The sequence below is a fragment of the Atheta coriaria genome, unplaced genomic scaffold (genome assembly GCF_025399875.1).
Source record: "Atheta coriaria isolate IRGN ID8LTWV9N9 unplaced genomic scaffold, Caltech_Dcor_3.1 hic_scaffold_3_pilon, whole genome shotgun sequence".
Taxonomy (NCBI): domain Eukaryota; kingdom Metazoa; phylum Arthropoda; class Insecta; order Coleoptera; family Staphylinidae; genus Dalotia; species Dalotia coriaria.
In genome coordinates this window covers 11,837,063-11,854,833 of record NW_027045445.1, presented here as the reverse complement: position 1 = coordinate 11,854,833, position 17,771 = coordinate 11,837,063, and the positions used below count along the sequence as shown (strand labels likewise).

At 41.4% G+C, this 17,771-nt stretch overlaps 1 protein-coding gene across 4 annotated transcripts in view; it reads right to left on the bottom strand.

The window, feature by feature from the left end:
* Positions 1 to 260: 260 nt before the first annotated feature.
* The window catches only part of grn (GATA binding protein grain), a 28,418-nt gene continuing 10,907 nt past the window's right edge, over positions 261 to 17,771 (bottom strand). For 3 of the 4 annotated variants that reach the window (XM_065299179.1, XM_065299182.1, XM_065299183.1), the window contains exons 5-7: positions 6,681 to 6,826; positions 1,970 to 2,347; positions 261 to 1,898 (exon numbers count right to left, since the gene is read on the bottom strand). In XM_065299179.1, the coding sequence (XP_065155251.1) occupies positions 1,872 to 1,898; positions 1,970 to 2,347; positions 6,681 to 6,826 (551 nt within the window). In that variant the 3' untranslated portion in view covers positions 261 to 1,871. The remainder of the gene's footprint in view (positions 1,899 to 1,969; positions 2,348 to 6,680; positions 6,827 to 17,771) is intronic. The other variant, XM_065299181.1, reaches the window with a different exon arrangement.

The window sequence follows — 17,771 nt, the reverse complement described above, 5'->3', positions numbered from 1 at the left end:
GGGGAGTCTTCCACGCGTGCTCGACACCCGAAACCAAGAAACGAACGCACCAAGCACAAGCAACGGACGTTATTAACGAATCGTTTCGAATATTTCTGTATTGCGTGCGTCGTTTTTTATGTTATCGTTAATGCGTGGATAATTCTGCCCGGTGAGGACACAGCTTGGGTTGCATATTTAGTTAATGCAATAATTACATTATTTTTAAGCACATATATTATGATACTGCCTGAAAAAGTAAAGAAATAACGATGAAAACACTATTTTTAAATATTTATTTATTTATGTATCACACAAAGAGCATATACATACATCAAGTTTATTTACAAATGTAATTAATAATTATTTGTTCAATTGTTTGTCAAATTTACATTGATTTGTTGTCAATTGTTGAGTTCAATTTGCATTGGTTTCGTGTCAATTGCTTCAATCGCTATTTGATCATTAAATACACACGTCGAATTTAAAATTAATTCCCTAAACTGAACATGCAATTTACATCGTGGATTGCAATGTGGCTCAATTCACTGTATACGAAAATCAATTTTTGTTCCTATCGTCGAAATCCGCTCGAAATTTTGCTCGCATCACAATAATCATCATTGTCGATTGATCGATGAATCAATTTTTCAATGTCACAATATGTATAAATTTAAATTAAATTAATTAACACGAAATATTAAAATAAATAAGTTATAAAATAGGCATTTGTACTATATAAACATTTTCTTTTTGTTTAAATAAATTATACACTTACACAGCGAACAAAATTTCATCAGATTTTCGATTACTATCCAGCGTGGTTATAAAATTTATAAAAAAAATTGTTTGAACTTGATTGGAACGCAGTCTTTCTATAAATTTCAGTGGAACAAACCGCTGATAATGAATGCACAAACATTTGTGATTATGACAACTGAAAGGAGAATGTTTTGTTTGCGGTTGTAATTTTTGACTTACTTTTAAGAGCATCAATTCAACTTTACTGGCAATATGTTTAAAAACATTGACTTGATGTCGGCTGTGAACAAATATCAAATATCGTACATGATACTTTTAGATTGCACGTAGGTATTGTTTGTCTATTACATCGTTACATTTCATTTCGGTCGTCGTACATGAAAATGTCGTCAATTCACATTCACAATATTTCACATTTCACTTTCAATTAAATATTACTTTCGTATATTTTAATCATTTGTATTACCATTATATACTTTCACGTTTTTTTTCTTTATTTATTTACAATATTTATTTGTTATTTATATTTCATATATACGCTTAAAAAATGCTCTAAAACAATATCTAACATCTATTTACAAAGTTACAATTCTTACAATGTGGTTGGTTTTGTGTTTTGTGACAACATTACCGTTCCGTTCACGTATATTTAAAAACTTCTTACATATGCTTTATTTGTTTTTATAATTTACTTTATGTATATTTATAATCCTTATCGATTTTCTTCATTTAAATCAATTTTGTACTTAGATTATTTTACTTTACAAATCGTCGGCATATGATGTATCTGAGTATAAGATGTATCGAATTGGGTGAGATAAAAGACCCGACTAAATGTAGAAATTGGTTACTTTATACAAATGTATCTATCGGAGAGCAAACTGGAGGGCGTGGTGGTTGTGTTGTGTTGGTGTGTGAATTAGAATTGGAAAGTGTCATTCAATTTCCGCCTTAATGTTTACGTGAGCATTGGATGAATCTGTGTTGGTTGCAATTTGTGTATCGCCCGCTTCAAATTATCACACTGAATTTCATTGTTTTTTGTGTGACAATATTTTCTTTACATATTTCATAAAATTTTATATTTACACTTACTTAACTTAGTCATTACGTTAAAAACTGCTAACTTATCACGTGTATTCGGACCGCCATCCAGACTGTAACAACAAAAAACACAAATTTATTAGTTTTCTTTATTTTCCTGAGGAATAAAAAAATTTACACTTACCATTCCATTTGATGTTGTAAGACCTAAACCGGCAGCACTCAACGAGCTCATGTGATGATGATAGGAAGCGGCGGGTGGCGGCGCCGGCGGCGGCGGAGCACTGACGAAACCTTGCGGATGCCCGCCGTGCTGATACCAATGGCTCATCGCATGGTGCGGGTGTATCGCTGGATTGAGATGCGGATGTCCGCCGCCCATGCCACCGCCAAACCCACCGCCACCAAACGCGCCCTTGCTGTCCAACGGCTTCATCATGTCGCTCATCATACCGCCAAGCGACAGACACGTCCCGCCCGACTTCTTCTTCTTACTCTTTGACGAAAGTTTGCGATTTCTTGTTTGGATACCATCCTTCTTCATCGTCAGCGGTCTATTCACCTATAACAATAAAAAACACGAAATCATTAATAAACTGCTCGACAATTCAACACATTAAAGAAAAGCATTAGGAAATCAAGTCCAAATAGGGGGAATTGATGCTTTAGGTTTATAGAAACGCTGACTAGGACCAAAGGACAGGGGAGTTGATCCCTCCGGACGTGATTGTCTTTGGGTCGTTTTCGGAAATCGCTTCGCGTCGTCAAAGTGACCGTTTCCGGATATTTAGCGACACTCCCGACACATTCCGGCTCATTGCCCACCCAAAGCTTCTTTTGATTGCATTTTTATCAAGGGTTCATCAAGCGACACTTTGACTTGAATAATACTAAAAACCAGTTCATGCGCAGTTGATAGACTTGAGGAGAGAGAAGAGGCGATTTTTAGATTAATATTAATATGGTAGCTAATCTCCCGCAGTGACTTTAGTTAGATAACTAACGTATCTGTCAACTCAACCTACACACACACTTATAACTCGCTACCTGCCAACCTACCAACCAACCACATATATAGTGGTTCACTATATTCACATGCTCGCTTATTCATTCCGCTCGGAAAGAAATGAAATAAACGAGCACGTTAGACTACGATTTGTACGCGGTAGCAATGGTTATTCCAGTTTCTGTCCACGTCGTCTTCCATACAGGTGGATATCAACCAAACAACTCTATCGCAGCCATGCCATTGCAGTCAACATCCTGTATATTCAACTGAGCTACTTGTTATTTATTTAAATCGCGATCATTTATTACACTCCTCACTTGAATCGGAGATAAATCAATCATTCGATTACAAGCAGGATTTTCGCCGCTTGGGAGCACACCCTCTGTATTTAGGACATTTGTATCATCGCAGAAATGCAAAACACAAAAACGTTTAATTATATACCAATACCTTCGCTGCGTTTGGGAAATAATTACAACGCTTGACAGATAATAAAAGGATCTAATAAATCGAAAAGTCTCGGCTACCGGTCGGCGTGCGGCTTGTTACAGATTTATGAAGTGAGAGCGCGCACGCAGTCGGCATAATTTTTCCCAGCCGCTTTTGGACGCTGAGGATCCGAAACGTGTGAGGGTAATTTTTCTATTCGAAGCCGGCGGGTGCGCCCATCTTGTAGGTACGCCACTTGTTAACTAGAACGTTTTCCAATTAATATAAATCAAACGCCACCACAAACACAACGCTTTGTTATTGCTTTAAAAACGTAATAGGAACCTGAAATTTCCGAGTGCGAGTTCATTACGCTGCACACGCGCGTTTGTTGCGAGGAAGGATATTGATCATTCGGTTCGGCTACCGTTCGATTCTCAGAAGTAAAAGTCGTAATTTATCGCCTTCATCAATATATGCTCGCGCGCGCAAGCTCGTGTGCGTATGTATGTATAATTGCTTATTACCACAGCTGCATTTACATGTCGGATGCATGCACGAGGTCTTGCAATTCTGTAAATTCACAGCTGTAAATTTTAATTTTAATTTTGCATTTCAACAAACGATATTATCGGTATTCTTTCATGTTGTTGCGTCTTCTTTTGCTCGTATCTAACCTAAAATACATGCGCACATTTTGATTCATAAATGGTTAGAATATTTTCGCTATTTTACACTTGTATTGATACTCGATACCAAATTGGAATTTGCCTAGGGTCAAGAGAAAGCAGAAAAAGAAACTGCGCGCGGCGTCGCGTCTGTTGATGAAACAAAGCGCATGTGATTTCGGAGTGCTTTAGAGTGCGCCTGAGCATTATAATTATGAATTAATCATCGCTCAATTACACACCATATGCCGCAGCGATTGTCGATGATTTGTAGAATATATTCAGAGATGTTTGCCGACGATACGTCGTGGCAAAAATCATAATCGCGATTATGGCCGATCGTTATCGTTGATTAAGTGTTTTTGTTGTACAAGATTGCGCAAAAATATTTGAAACTTTCATCGTGCACACCAAAGTTATATGTGTGTATATATGCTGGTGGTGGGTGAACACAAAGGGAGCTGCGATAATTGCGTGGAAACGATGTGTTTCAGATAAACAAAAGTCAATTAAAAACATTTCCTTTCCCCGCACACACGATACCGACCAGTGCATAAAATGTTGAATTCTTTGTTTGGCCCCGTTGTTAACTTCCAACTTTAGGTAACTCACTGTATGACGTGTTTGCTTTTAACCAGTACAAATGTTGGCATTTTGTTGTTACAACATCAGGAGGCGCGGGTTTGTGTAAAAGCCGAGTAGTAAATTAGTCGAAACGCAATTAAAGTGTTAATGAGTTGGATGTTTAATGATTTTTCGGGGTTTGGTTTTGAATCATCGCGTTACTTTCGGTTCAGACTGTGGCTACTACTTTGTGGGCGCTGCTTAATTGTCTATGTCCCCGAATGTGACCAACATTCAGTTCGTTTGGAAGCGCGCTCGAATTATTATGCGTCCACCGGCAATATATTACACTAACGCTGACATTTACGAAAACATATTTCAACTTCGAGCTTTATACACACATAGATGTGTGTAGATGCAGCACGGTAAGAGATTATATCGCGTGTAGTGGATGAAAACGCGAAAACTAATTTGGGACCAAGACGGTTGACAGTGTATGAAGAGCGCACTTGATGTATTACCATGTTACCCGAAAAAGCTTCCGTATTCCTCCATTACCCGTCCATTAGCAGCTTCACGGTTTAAATACCTACAGCGCTGTAATTATCACCGCGAGACGTAAACGGTCTCAAAATCAAGAAGAAAGAAGGCATTTTATTGTTAGTTTTGTGCAGATTCCGCGAACTTGAATGGAAATCGAGCGCATTGTTGCGGCTTCGCGCTGAAGTAAAAAATAAAAAATCAGCTCTACTCCGGTAGTTCAATGGCGATGCGCGCGCTCACCTATGGCGCAGAGCATAACTTAGAGAGAGAATCTGTATGTTATCACGTTGATCTGACCCGATCTGCTCTGCTTATTACGACAGGCTTCAATGTTGTGTGCTTTATACGCGGGCGCGCGCGCGTTGTTCCCGTAACAAATTGTTATTGTTGTTTGGGTAACGACGCCATGGCCGCTGTGGGCGTATGCGCACTTCCATACTTTATCGCTGTAAACGTTATAATTTCGAGTGCGCTCACGGTCGTCGACGCCGGCCACTTAACGAAAAATTCCTAGGGAAGAAACGAGAAGTACACTTTGAAGAAATTCGATATGACATCAAAAATTGCGCCGCACATATTCAGTCTTCGACAATTTTGTCAACAAACAAAATGTCCTTCCGATCTATTCAACCTATTGTGTCACTAAAAGTATCAATTCACTTTCTAAGTGCTCAAAGTACTCGAAATCTTTGTTGAGTGTATAATGATAGACCGGCCTTGTTTGTTTGACGTCCGGGGGTTGGAAACGACGAAAATTACACCCATAGTGAGATGTTACACAAAGATAAATGTTTCTTGAAGACGCAATTGTTGCATGTTACAAAATCCGATACTCTTGAAGTTACTTTTGTTGCATTTCATGTATCGCTTTAATTTCACTCTTTTTAATCACAACAAGATGTAGCACACATAAAGGCGCTCATTCATTCAGTAGTGCGATGACCGATGTGCACACAGCCTGCGCGGCGGATGGCGAAAAGGTTCACTTAAAATGTTAAATAACCGGCAATTTGCGACCGTCTAGCTCTCTGGCTACCACACTACAATTACGTTTTTTTATAAACGCGAATTTAATGTCGGATTCCCTACGCTTTATTCAATTCAAAGTGGTGTGAGCTTTGAGACATGCAGTAAATTTAATTAATTGTAATAGGGCGGCACAATTTTGTTAATTTTCTAATAAAATTTCATCGCGAGGTTGTGTTGACGGTTGCAGCGCATTGATTCATGTCTGCATGCAAGGATGCAACAATGCGCTGTTTGTTTAATTGAGAAAATTCGCCGGCAAATTGGAAGCGCTTTACCATTTTGAGAATGCAATTCGACACGAAACAATGCGAATAATTTATGGATAGCGCGTATATGGTTAGATAGTTAGAGGAACGCATTCATTGTTAGACAATAAAGAGCGTTTGCAGCTAATATTGCATATCAGTGCCGCGGAAGATTTTTGAAAAAAGAGGTAAAATTGTAGTGGTTAGCTGGGATCTAATGCGACCGTTTGTGGTAAGCGCAGCAAAAGGAAGAGACAAGCTCGCGGGCTTGCGGTTAAAATAAGTGGCAATAAGGTAAACCGCAAAACGGCCATAAAACAAAACCAACAAATGCGACAGGAGTGTATTTACGGTGTGATGTGCGGATGGATAATTCGCTCCTGTGATAAATATGCAGGTTTAACTTACGTTGTGCAGTTTGTAGTAGAGTCCGCAGGCGTTGCAAACGGGTTCTCCATTCTGATTTCGCCGCCAGAGGGTTGTCGTCGTCGTCTTGCAGTTTGCGCAGCTGGTGCCCGCCCGTCTCGCCGCGCTTTGTAAGCTCTGCAAGGACAATAAGAAAAAACATGTTCGTTAGTTTTTCCGCTCACTGCGCCTCCCCACTGCCGAGGAGAGTCATATCACATCGTGAATGAGATGTGTTATTTTAATTGAATCGATCGGCGCGATGTTTGATAAACGCAGTGCCGGCGCACTTGAGAGCCCTTTTTACCGCCCGACCACTCGAACAACAAACGAATCGGATCGGGTGAATAACAAAAAAAGTGCGCGACGATGGCGATAGGATCGGCATGTTTGGAAGGCAGGTACACCATACTTGTCTTTCACGAATGCCACCACATCAAGCGAGAGAGAATCGTGTGTGACAATAAACCACTTAACTAAAATGATGATTCCTTTGAGGCTCTGGACACACCACGCGTACATATGTATACTGGCGGGCTCGGTGTCTCCACAAAGCCGAGCCGAAACCATCCGAGCAAGAAACATGCATGCATAGCGCGAACGCATAGTTGCATTCATTAAAACAAGCGCGGCGCAATGAAAGAAGTGAGTTTGGAGATGCGAGTTTTGAGTTCGCCGACGAAAATGCATCATCGAGAGGCCTTCTATTGTCGCTGCGCGCTCGGGTTAAAAGCTTTTTGACATATTCTTTTTAATTCCCGCACGCTCTTCAACTTCACGTGGTTTATGTCAACCTGACACAACCTAACCTAGTTTTTAAAAATTTGCCACGTCATTTCGTGTTTGTCTGCTGCAATATAGATTATAACTAAATGCGACATTCCTTTAATATGTTCAATAGTGATGATCCACTTGCTCATTCGGGCGAGATGCTATCAGAACACTCGCAGGACGTAGCCATTACAAACATAACCAACAAATCGACATTGTAATGTTACGAACGATGCTTATATTCGTCGCAGACGTAGCCGGAGTGACAATAGTACAACAAAATGGAAATGCATTGACATGCGATCCAGAGGACCCTACGATGACGAGAGTAGAGAGCTGAGAGCCAATCGACAGGCATGATGGTCGCGTGCGTGTGTGCACTTGTCCGTCCGATACATGGCGAACCGAAACGAGGTGATCCATGTATGCGTTCAGTTCAAACATGCGCTAATTCTCTATTGCTATTGATTAGCTCGTAATTACCGCAATATCTGATCCTGCATGCCCGACGCGCGACACTCGCGCGCAATTTACAAAGTTTACACACATGAAAATCAATTTTTGCGCTTTACTTGTGTGTATGAATGATTCTGGTATTTGTTTGTTAGCTGTCATGTCTATTGTGTAACGTGTGCGCCGTTACACTTCTCTCGGTGTAAATTGGGTTGCATAATTATGGGCTATTTATGAAAATTGCTTTTCTATGAAGCCATCATACACGATTCAGCATGATGTTAAACGGAGGAAAAGTAGTCTGCGAGCGTGTTACGAAATTGTATTCACAATAAAAAGAAGCACGAATCGATTTTCTCGTTTCGGAGTCACCAGACTAGAAAACTATACGCGCGCGAACTGCGGACTTTGTTGTTCCGGCAATAATGGTAGGCGTCGGCTAATGCGTTTTTGATATGCTCGAACAAGAGAATCTCTCGATTCTATTTATCTTGTAATCAATCAAATGGTGGTGATTACACCGTGTGCGCGTGCGCAGTCAGCCTGAATTGTATGCCAACGTTTTGTTAGATGATTGGATGTTTATGTACTGGGCCTAAATTTCTTCACCCCCATGCAAACTCGTCTATTTCTTGACTACGTGCAGGAATAAAAGGGGAAAGGCCGGGAAGGGTGGTGCGCAGGAAGTCTCGACGCCGTCGTCTGCAAGGATATCGCATGAATGCGGGGGAGTGGGCGAGAAGGAAGCGGGGGCAAAGCCGCAGAGGATTCTCGGCCGTATAAGCACATTACGGGCGTTATCGTGTCTGCCATCGCGATCCAATTAAATTTGACAATGGGTTTAACGTTTGGTGACATCGAGTACAACATTCGTTCCCGCGCAGCGTTCAACACAAAGCACAGCTCGCGAAACTAAATCAAAAGTTTCGACTGTTTATTTTTCATTATTACGCTTGCGCGCTGGAATTCTGTTCGCATTAATGTGTAATATGTTAATCGAAATCGAGTGTCCGCCGTAAATGCTGAGAATGTGGTGGCGAAGCACATCAGACATTTTAGGTGTACGCGAAGTATGCCCATTCGCGCGCGCGCGCACACGACGAGCAAGCAACACACCATACAGTCTCCCTGTGCCCGGCTGCAATCAGTGCTGCGTTTTATTTTTATTTTCCTTCGCTCCGCTTCGTGCGCATTGACATCGCTGAGCTTTTTTTCTGCGCGCTGGTCGTGTTTTTTTTATCGTCGCGGACACAATAAAACACCACCTCACCGACGCGCAGGCCTCCTGCGAGCTGCAAGTTCAGGTTCTTCGGTTGCACAATTCTCGGAATCGCATTATGCTCGCGCGAGGCGTCCACATTTTTACGTGTCACCTTCCCGTCCTCGCGCTGGCCTGCGATCCTTTGGAACCATACGGTCCACCAGTGTCCGAGGTCCAAGCATACCAGCCAACAAGAGCACGTCGAAAACAATAAAATGATCCACACTTTCGTCGCCCATTATGTTCTTCACTTCGGTGTCGCGGCGGAATGAAACGAGGCGCGTAATTTTTTTTCGTTTGTTTTTAATTATATCGATGCACGCCGCCGACTTGACGATTAACGAAAACAGTAACAAGCCGTTTTAATAATAACATACGCTCGTGTCGCAATTCGGTGTGTGTAAAACGTGCGTACCAAAAACAACGCGTTGTAAAGCTATTAACGGAACCAGTTTCGCATAAATCCCGCTTTAAATTAAATTCTCATCGGCGATCGTTTCCCACCAATCCCTACCGAAACTAATCGCCCGATGTATTGACGAACGCACAACGCATTTTTTTTATTTATCAATATATAACAACGGTGGAGCATCGCATCATTTTTTTGGTTTGTAATTTGTAATTTATAATAAATCGAGACACGATACTGAGAAATCATTTCGTTTCGTAAGCGATATGGGTGGATGGGAGGTCGAACGCGTAAGACCCACAAGATCATCTCTCACACACTCAGTTGAAAAGGTGTATAAAATAAAATATCGAAAAATCTCACTTTCCATATGCGCTCGCCAACGAGCGCTCGTATAAAAAAGATCATTAAAAGCGTTGTGGCAAAGCAGAGAGCAATAATTACAGAGTAAAAATTAAGAGGGAATCTCGGCGCTCGATGTAAACACCACACTTGCGATGTCATATGGGCACGACCCATCGACCAGCACCGATACACACCACCATCCAACACGTTTTCACGTCGACCGAGAGCGCCGAGATCTTGCTCCGCGCATCGAGAGTTTATTAAGTAACGCCTACCTATTTGAAATTTGATTTACTACAATCGATGGCAGGTGGGTTCCTTTCGCGTTTCCGATGTGAACAACATCCGATGCCCCAATGATCGAAACAATTTTTCACATGGGGCGCATCGATTCACCTGTTCGCGCTATTGAATAAAAGCAAATAGGGCAAATGCCACTATTAGAAAATTATGTCCGACTTCCGGCGCGATGCAGATGCACACGCGCGCAGACGTTGGAAGTGCTTTGTTGGCGCGTGCCGAGGATGATAATACAGTCATCAAGACATAATGAAATTGTTTGCCCTTATTCGTCTTCGACAAGCGTGAATAATTATTTAATTTATTTAATTACAATTGATCGAAAAAAATATAACCGTGTTTGGAGGTTATATTTACTTTTGTCCGTTATATCGGATATTTTGAGGTTAAATTAAAGTCGCGCGGTGCCAATCGCAGAATTTCTCTCCGCTTCGATTCACCGCAACCAGCATAGAATCATATCGGCGGTGATCTACACAGATCGATATCGACGGCATCCATCTGCCCGTCAATCAGTGCGTCTCGCGTGTCAATCACGCGCGGTGGACACTTGTTATGCCTTGTCCTACACGGCTGTTTTATAACCCGGCCTTCGCTAAACAGCCGAACGCATTCACATATCTTCGGCCGCGCATTACAATCGCGTCCAGCGTTTTAACCCATGTTAAAATAAAATAAAGCGCACGAGATTGCACGGCACGATTGCGCTCGAACAATGCGCACAAAAAAGGACCATCTTGAAAACATCTTAAAAAGTAATCCAGGCTGGTGATTAATGATTAATTATCGCAGCGCATTATGAAAAGTCTAAATCTTCGATTGAATAATTAATTAATTTAAAACTATTAGTCACTATTCGCCGTGCACGTCCGATCGATCGGGAGGAAAAGCAAGTAGAGGAAAGACGATTACCTACGTTTTCTATAATTTATTTACGAAATGAACAGTTAGCCATCGACATTCGGAGAGTGCGCGTACGTCGAAGCATTGAAATTAATTACGTTGCACGTTGTTGAGAAATGAATGGCAATGACCATTAATTATTTACGAACGTATTTAATGCGAGCGCTCTATTATTAACGTTCGTATATTATTTTAATCACAATTAAACGCGCTATACAAACACACAACAAATCGACTATTATTAAAATGCCACTTAATTAATAATTACCTACATTTTATTACGAGCGCTTTTTTTTATTATCTAACAATAAATATTTGAGTGGTACTAAAGTTTTTTTCTTCTTTTGTGCTCAAACAACCCTTAAAAATCTTTGGGGTCTTTTGACTTGTAGTATAAAAATAAAAATATTTTCAGAGTAAACAACTTGAGGGCTCTAGAGTCTACAGCCTCCAAAAAGGGCTACTGTATAATTGTAGTCGCATATATCTTATCCTCTTGACAAGTATGCGTAGGTAAAACCTGAGATAAGTGCGCACGGTGGTAGTTTGCACGTCGTCGTTGGAACGCGCGTATATTTTCGGCATGACTTGCAAATATGACGTCTTAATTGGACTCATTAGCAGCGCGTTGTTTTATTAACGAGTTAACAAGGCTTTACGGGCCGGCGCGGCGTTATCGCGATCGATGAGCCGAGATGATATTGTCCGACCGCGAACGCGCCGCAGCAACACAACATCACCGACACAACAAATCGGGCCCCGCTCACGATCCGGCGTGCTTACACATCTGTAAACCTCTTATTATTACATGCATTATTTTCATAGACGTGTTCTAAGTATACACAAGTATTTTAACGAATTATTCGAACTTTTTTCTCTCGGATTTTTAGTGTTTTTGTTTGCTCGTGTGACTTGTGCGAGTCGTGTGCGTTTTATGTATTGGAATGCTCGCAGGCGCAGCGCGGCCGTTAACGTGGTGACTACTAAGTGACACTCGGTGTCCGCCGAACGCGGGATACCACCCTGTATACGACAAGATAAAGAATAGGCAATTTAAGATAGCCCATCGGGACATAAATCTATATAATGTATGTAGGCCAGCCGCGAAAACACGCATCCGACCCGATTCTCAACTCTCAAGCTGGTCGCTGGCTTTCGATTCTTGAAGGGCTACCGCTCGTGCAAATACAACGTGGACACGTTTTCGACCAATTCTTGTTTTTTCCACACGCTGCCAGTGTTTTTATATATAACTTATAAATACGTGGTTTGTAAATATCCGCTAGATGGCACTATTATTAAACTACGTTTAGGTTAGGTATAATAAAATTTATTTCCATGTGTATTTTTCATAATGCCCACGTAAGTAGGTACTTGACATACACACGCCGCACATAATTGGTTTTGCTTGTATATATTTTTTATTATAACTAGAAATAATGCGAACAAACTCGACTACATACTACAAACAATACACTTGTGCGCGCACTCACTAATTGTGATCCAGCGAGCACGCATGAAAAGCGTAAATAAAAATAATGCCCATACGTGCGGGCGCATTATGCGACTGTATGGCGAAGAGCGTGGAAAAAATCGAACGTTGTTAAACTTCGGCGCACGTAGTTTGGGGAAGCCACTGCCGCTGCTTGTGAGCGCGTAAATGTATCGAACAAATTTATTAAACTCGCCGGCTACCTGAACGGAATACCGAAGGCAAACTTCGATTTATCATTTTCGAACGATTACACGATGTACTCTTCTTCTGCGCTCGTCGAGAGCGAAAAAAAATTACAAGTATAACGATGCGAAGGCACGAGAAGAAGCGAAATGAACAGAAAAAAAGAGAAACAAGTAATAAATGTTAAGTAACGTATTAAATACGTATAAACTTTTACAGTTGGACTCTTTTCAAATTAAAGATTAACGAAGACCACGTACGATGAACAAGAAATAACAAATTTAATCAAAAGCGAGAAGCACCACAACAAAAAAGCAATCGAGATTGATTAATCGGTGTGCTCAGCGTTTGTATAAACTTGGATAAAATACGAATGAGATTTTTTTATTTTTGAGAGTCTAGGGAGCATACTAGTGTCATGTTCGCTAACGCCGAGAATTTTTTTTCTTCTTTCAAAATGTTTTTCCAGCAGCGCGAATGAAAAATCAAAACCAGCTCGTCTCAATTGTGCGGGCATAATACGCATATATGCACCGAGTAGAGAGCAATTTATAAAGAGTAAATAATACCATCAAAACATTAATAACTTCATATATGCGTGCTGGGCTTCGAAAATGCGGTTGCTGGTTTTAATAAAATTATAAATTGTCACCTGTGGTGGTCCGGCGTGGATACCCGCCGAGCCTCTTGCTCTTCGTATTATACGCGCGGTGTGCCCGCCGGGGATAAATTATTACCCCGCATTTATAATCGCACAATGCGCGGTGATGATTTTATTGAAATTTATTAAACGATCGCAGTGTGTGTGTGTGTGTGTGTGTGTGTATGCATACTGCGCTCAATTAAAGTGTAATACAGTTCACGGCACTAATAGAGCCGTAACGCGCCATGTTTTTAAGATGGCGCCAGAGGATGCGCCGCAGCGCGCGCGAAAAGTCAATACTAGGGCGCACGGCGCGCCGGTTGCTAGGGTCGCGTCGACGCGGGGGTGTCGAGAGTCCTGCCCCCGGGCGTGCGGACGCGCATGCACGCACCTGCCCGCCGCGAGTGGACAAGGCGCACGAAATCTAATAATAAGTCGCCGCAGTCGATGTCGTCGTAGCCAGCAACCCAACGTTCAACCCCACCCATGACAAAACCACACCACCCCATACAAATGTCATTATTATGTGCGATCGCAATTAAATTACGATTGGAGACGGAGAGAATTCGATTAGGGCCGTCCGATGTACGCGTAATGACGCGTTTAATGGCGACCGCAAACACAAACCGCAAACAAACACAGGCGATGTATAAACATTTGATTGAAAAACATGCGCGACATCTGAATAAATGACAATTGACAATAAACCGTAGGCGGCAGAAGCAATTGTAACCCGATATCGATGCTACTTACACGCCATGAAAACACTCTACGCATGCGCATACCACAAATCTCAGCCTGTTCGCTCACACATTTAACGATTTTACAAGTTTCTTTCCTATTCTTTATGCAAGTATCTTATATCGGTCGTTAAGCCGTTTACTCCTCGACACATTCCCATTTGATGCTTGATTATTTATTTATTACATGGTAGCGCGTTGTGACTCTTCCGATTTATACGCACGCCTGTGGCCTGCGCGAGAATTATTAGAATAACATTACTGCGCGCATATTGTGCTGGTTTGTTTCAGCGTGCAAATTTCATCGTGCTGCAACAACCACACACCGTCGTCGCCGCCGCTTTGTCGTCCGTATTGTGCGCGTTGTCGATTCAAATAAAACACACGAACCGACAAAGTCCCAGAGTTATTATCTAGAGCACATAATATTAGCATACATTATCCACGCTTCTAAACATTTCGACTTCCAATAGTTTGCCTCCTGCATTCTTGTTTTCCGCGCCGCGCGCAACGCAAACAAATGCATAGTTTCGTTATTGCCCGCGAGGAAAACTATTTTACATCGCAAATGTAAGAGATGTTAAAAATTTTAATATTGAGGACATAAAGAGGTAGGTAAATTTAAAACTTATTATCATTACTTTACCTACGTCAATTTATAAATTAATCGTTTGGAAAAGCACAATGTTATTATGTGGTAATAAAATAAACTAACAAAGGACATCCTAAAATTGCAAACAAGGACAGGAAGCTTGCAACCACAATTGCACAGCGCTATTTCCGCATGATGCACTTAGCATTCAGTGAGTGTGTGTGTTAAAAGTTAAACCGGCGCTTGTGTTGCAACGCGCTGCGCTGGTGCAATACTAAAATCAATGACCATTTCATTACAAATTCATAATTTACAATTAGCCGCCAGTGCGCGCGAGCATAAACAATGCGTAATGAATGTAATTCCCTCGAGACATTGTGTGCTCCTGCCTGAGCGAGCTCGCTCGAATCGAAAGTAAGTATTAAACGCCGTTTTAATGATGTCAAAAGTCTCAAGCTTTTTCAAGACAACATTTAAAATGATTGTTATTACTTTATCTAAGTAGACGCGTTGAAGTCTGAAACTCTGACCGCGCGGCGCGGCATTACACATGTTACAAAACGCGAGCGCAAGATGGAAATAAAATTCAAAGTGAAAAAATCCAGCCACTATAGCTGAGAGAGTAGCTGGAACGTCGAAAAGGAGCCGAAGCGACTGAAAATAAGTACGAACGTGAATAAATTACACCATCGATATGCGTTGCATTTGGTGCCGGCGGTTCGGCGTAGCGCATTCACGACGTTTCCAGTTTCATTCATTCTGTCAGTTAGTGTTATATTATAATATTATAATATTTTCCTTTTTATGCGCGGATGATGTTTGTGGATCGCTGCGCCTTCTGCGCTCCAGCCTTCCCTCATCTCGCTTTGCATACGCGCGTATTTTACATATTCGTGTGCGTTGCTTTTTTGTCTTTATTAACAGCCATTCCTTCATTTGCTCCGGTAGCGCAGCGGAAAATAAAAATCGGACCTTTTCTACTCGTTTTACCCGTCTTCCAGTCTTCGGACTGGTGTCTCATGCTGGATAGGATAATCCTTTGAAATGTTAAACAAAACTGACAAGCGCAACATATTTTAACGTTCAACTAGACGCTAGATGGCTACAAGAACCTTGTACGAGTTGTCCAGGTCGTATATTCACAGAGATAGACTTTTTTGTTTTAACACTCGCTGGTCAACTGATCATTATTCATGTATTGTTATAATTTAAGTTGTAAATTAATAATTTATTAAAACCAGTACCACGCCTTCACGTTTAATAAATTAAACAAAAACAAAACTTTCGAAAATGACAAACATAAAATTAATAATTCTATTCACATTAACTATTTGTAATATTTTAATAATCAAATAATTTAGCTACTAAAATATAGATTTTTTACAATCCAAAGTTTTTTTTCGCGCTGCCCTCAATAATGTGCCATATCTGCTTCTCGCAACATTTTCGTAGCCCATAATAATGAATCAAAAAGGTGCCCGAAGGCATTAACGTTGTTTTCTACCGCTACGCACCTGGTTGCTATTGTTTTTCGATCGGCTGCACGGAATCGCGCACACACACAACCTACACTCACGCAAGGAACGTGGATTCAAAAAATAAAACCACTGAGATAATACACGGGTGCACTAAACTGAAGCTCAGTTTGATTTGCATACCGCGCACACTTTGATTTATATTGTCCGCGCAATAAATATCATTCGAAGGAGTTACGCACCGACACCGGCAACGGAAAGCCGCCGAATGTAAATGCGATAAACCCAAAAGACCCAAAATGTGCCTCGAGGTCTACCGACCATAACGTATTATTAGTGAGCGGGCGAGTACACCCCCAATGTGAAATTATTTTTTAGCCCGCGATGCCGCCTGGAACAGGTTCTTCGATGCGCGCCGCACCAAAAATCGATTCGATTACCTAACGTCGCAAGGTTTCGGACTATTTTGGGAGTCTATGAAGTCATTGTCCTATCACACGCTGCTCCCCTTGGAGGGCCATAAATTCGTATAAAGCGTGTACAAAACAAACATATTTGCCACGCGGGTTTATTTTTTGGTCGTAAACGTGCTCTACGAATATATATATATTCCACCCACACGCGACACCCGCGCGCCGCATGAATAATTCACATCCCCTATTTTCATACAGTGTGCACCGCGGGCTTTGCCGAAATTATGAGGAAGACAGGTGTCGAACATTACGTAAACACCATCTCATTATCGCGTTAAATATTAAGAACATAACTAGCACCCTTCAGGTTGGAATATTATTGATGTGTTGTGACTTCTGCGGCTTCCCGAAAAACACTGACAATGATTTACGATTCGCGCGCCGATTTGAAATGCAAGCCGGTAATTAGCCGGCCATAAATCGTGGAAGCGTTTGTTTTACACAGGAATCTGTAGGTTTTTAAAATTTCTCGCTCTACCTAATAATTTCGAATTCGCGAATTGCACATTCATAATATACGTGCGCATCCGAATGCGGTGAGAGCGATCGTAAATCCTGCTGCTGTGCTGTGCCGCGTGTGTCGTTGCAAACTGGCAGCAGGAATGAATTTATGCGCCCTGTTACTCGCGCGTTATTTATTTTACAATATGCTGATTTTCATTAGTTGCGACTGTGTGAAGAAGACGTGTGGATTTTCTTAATCATCTGCCATACGGATTCCAACACTATTTACTTAATAATTTATGTCATGACATGAAAATGATAATTATAATTAAATATACCCTAAGCCGAAAAATATTCTCGTGTGAGAATGCACTTTCGTAATTATTCATTACGGCCAGGAGATGCATTGTCATTTTTCAATCCAATTCTCTCTATTGTTGCACTCGAACGACACGACACACAACATGAGACACACACACATAAACAGACGAAAATGCAAACGAAAAGAAAGTGGAGTGAATGAGTTCGGTGGCGGGTCTATCTTAATCTGGCGATCGTTATCATTCAGGGGGCTATTCGAGGCACAATGGTTCCGCGCCGGGTGCAG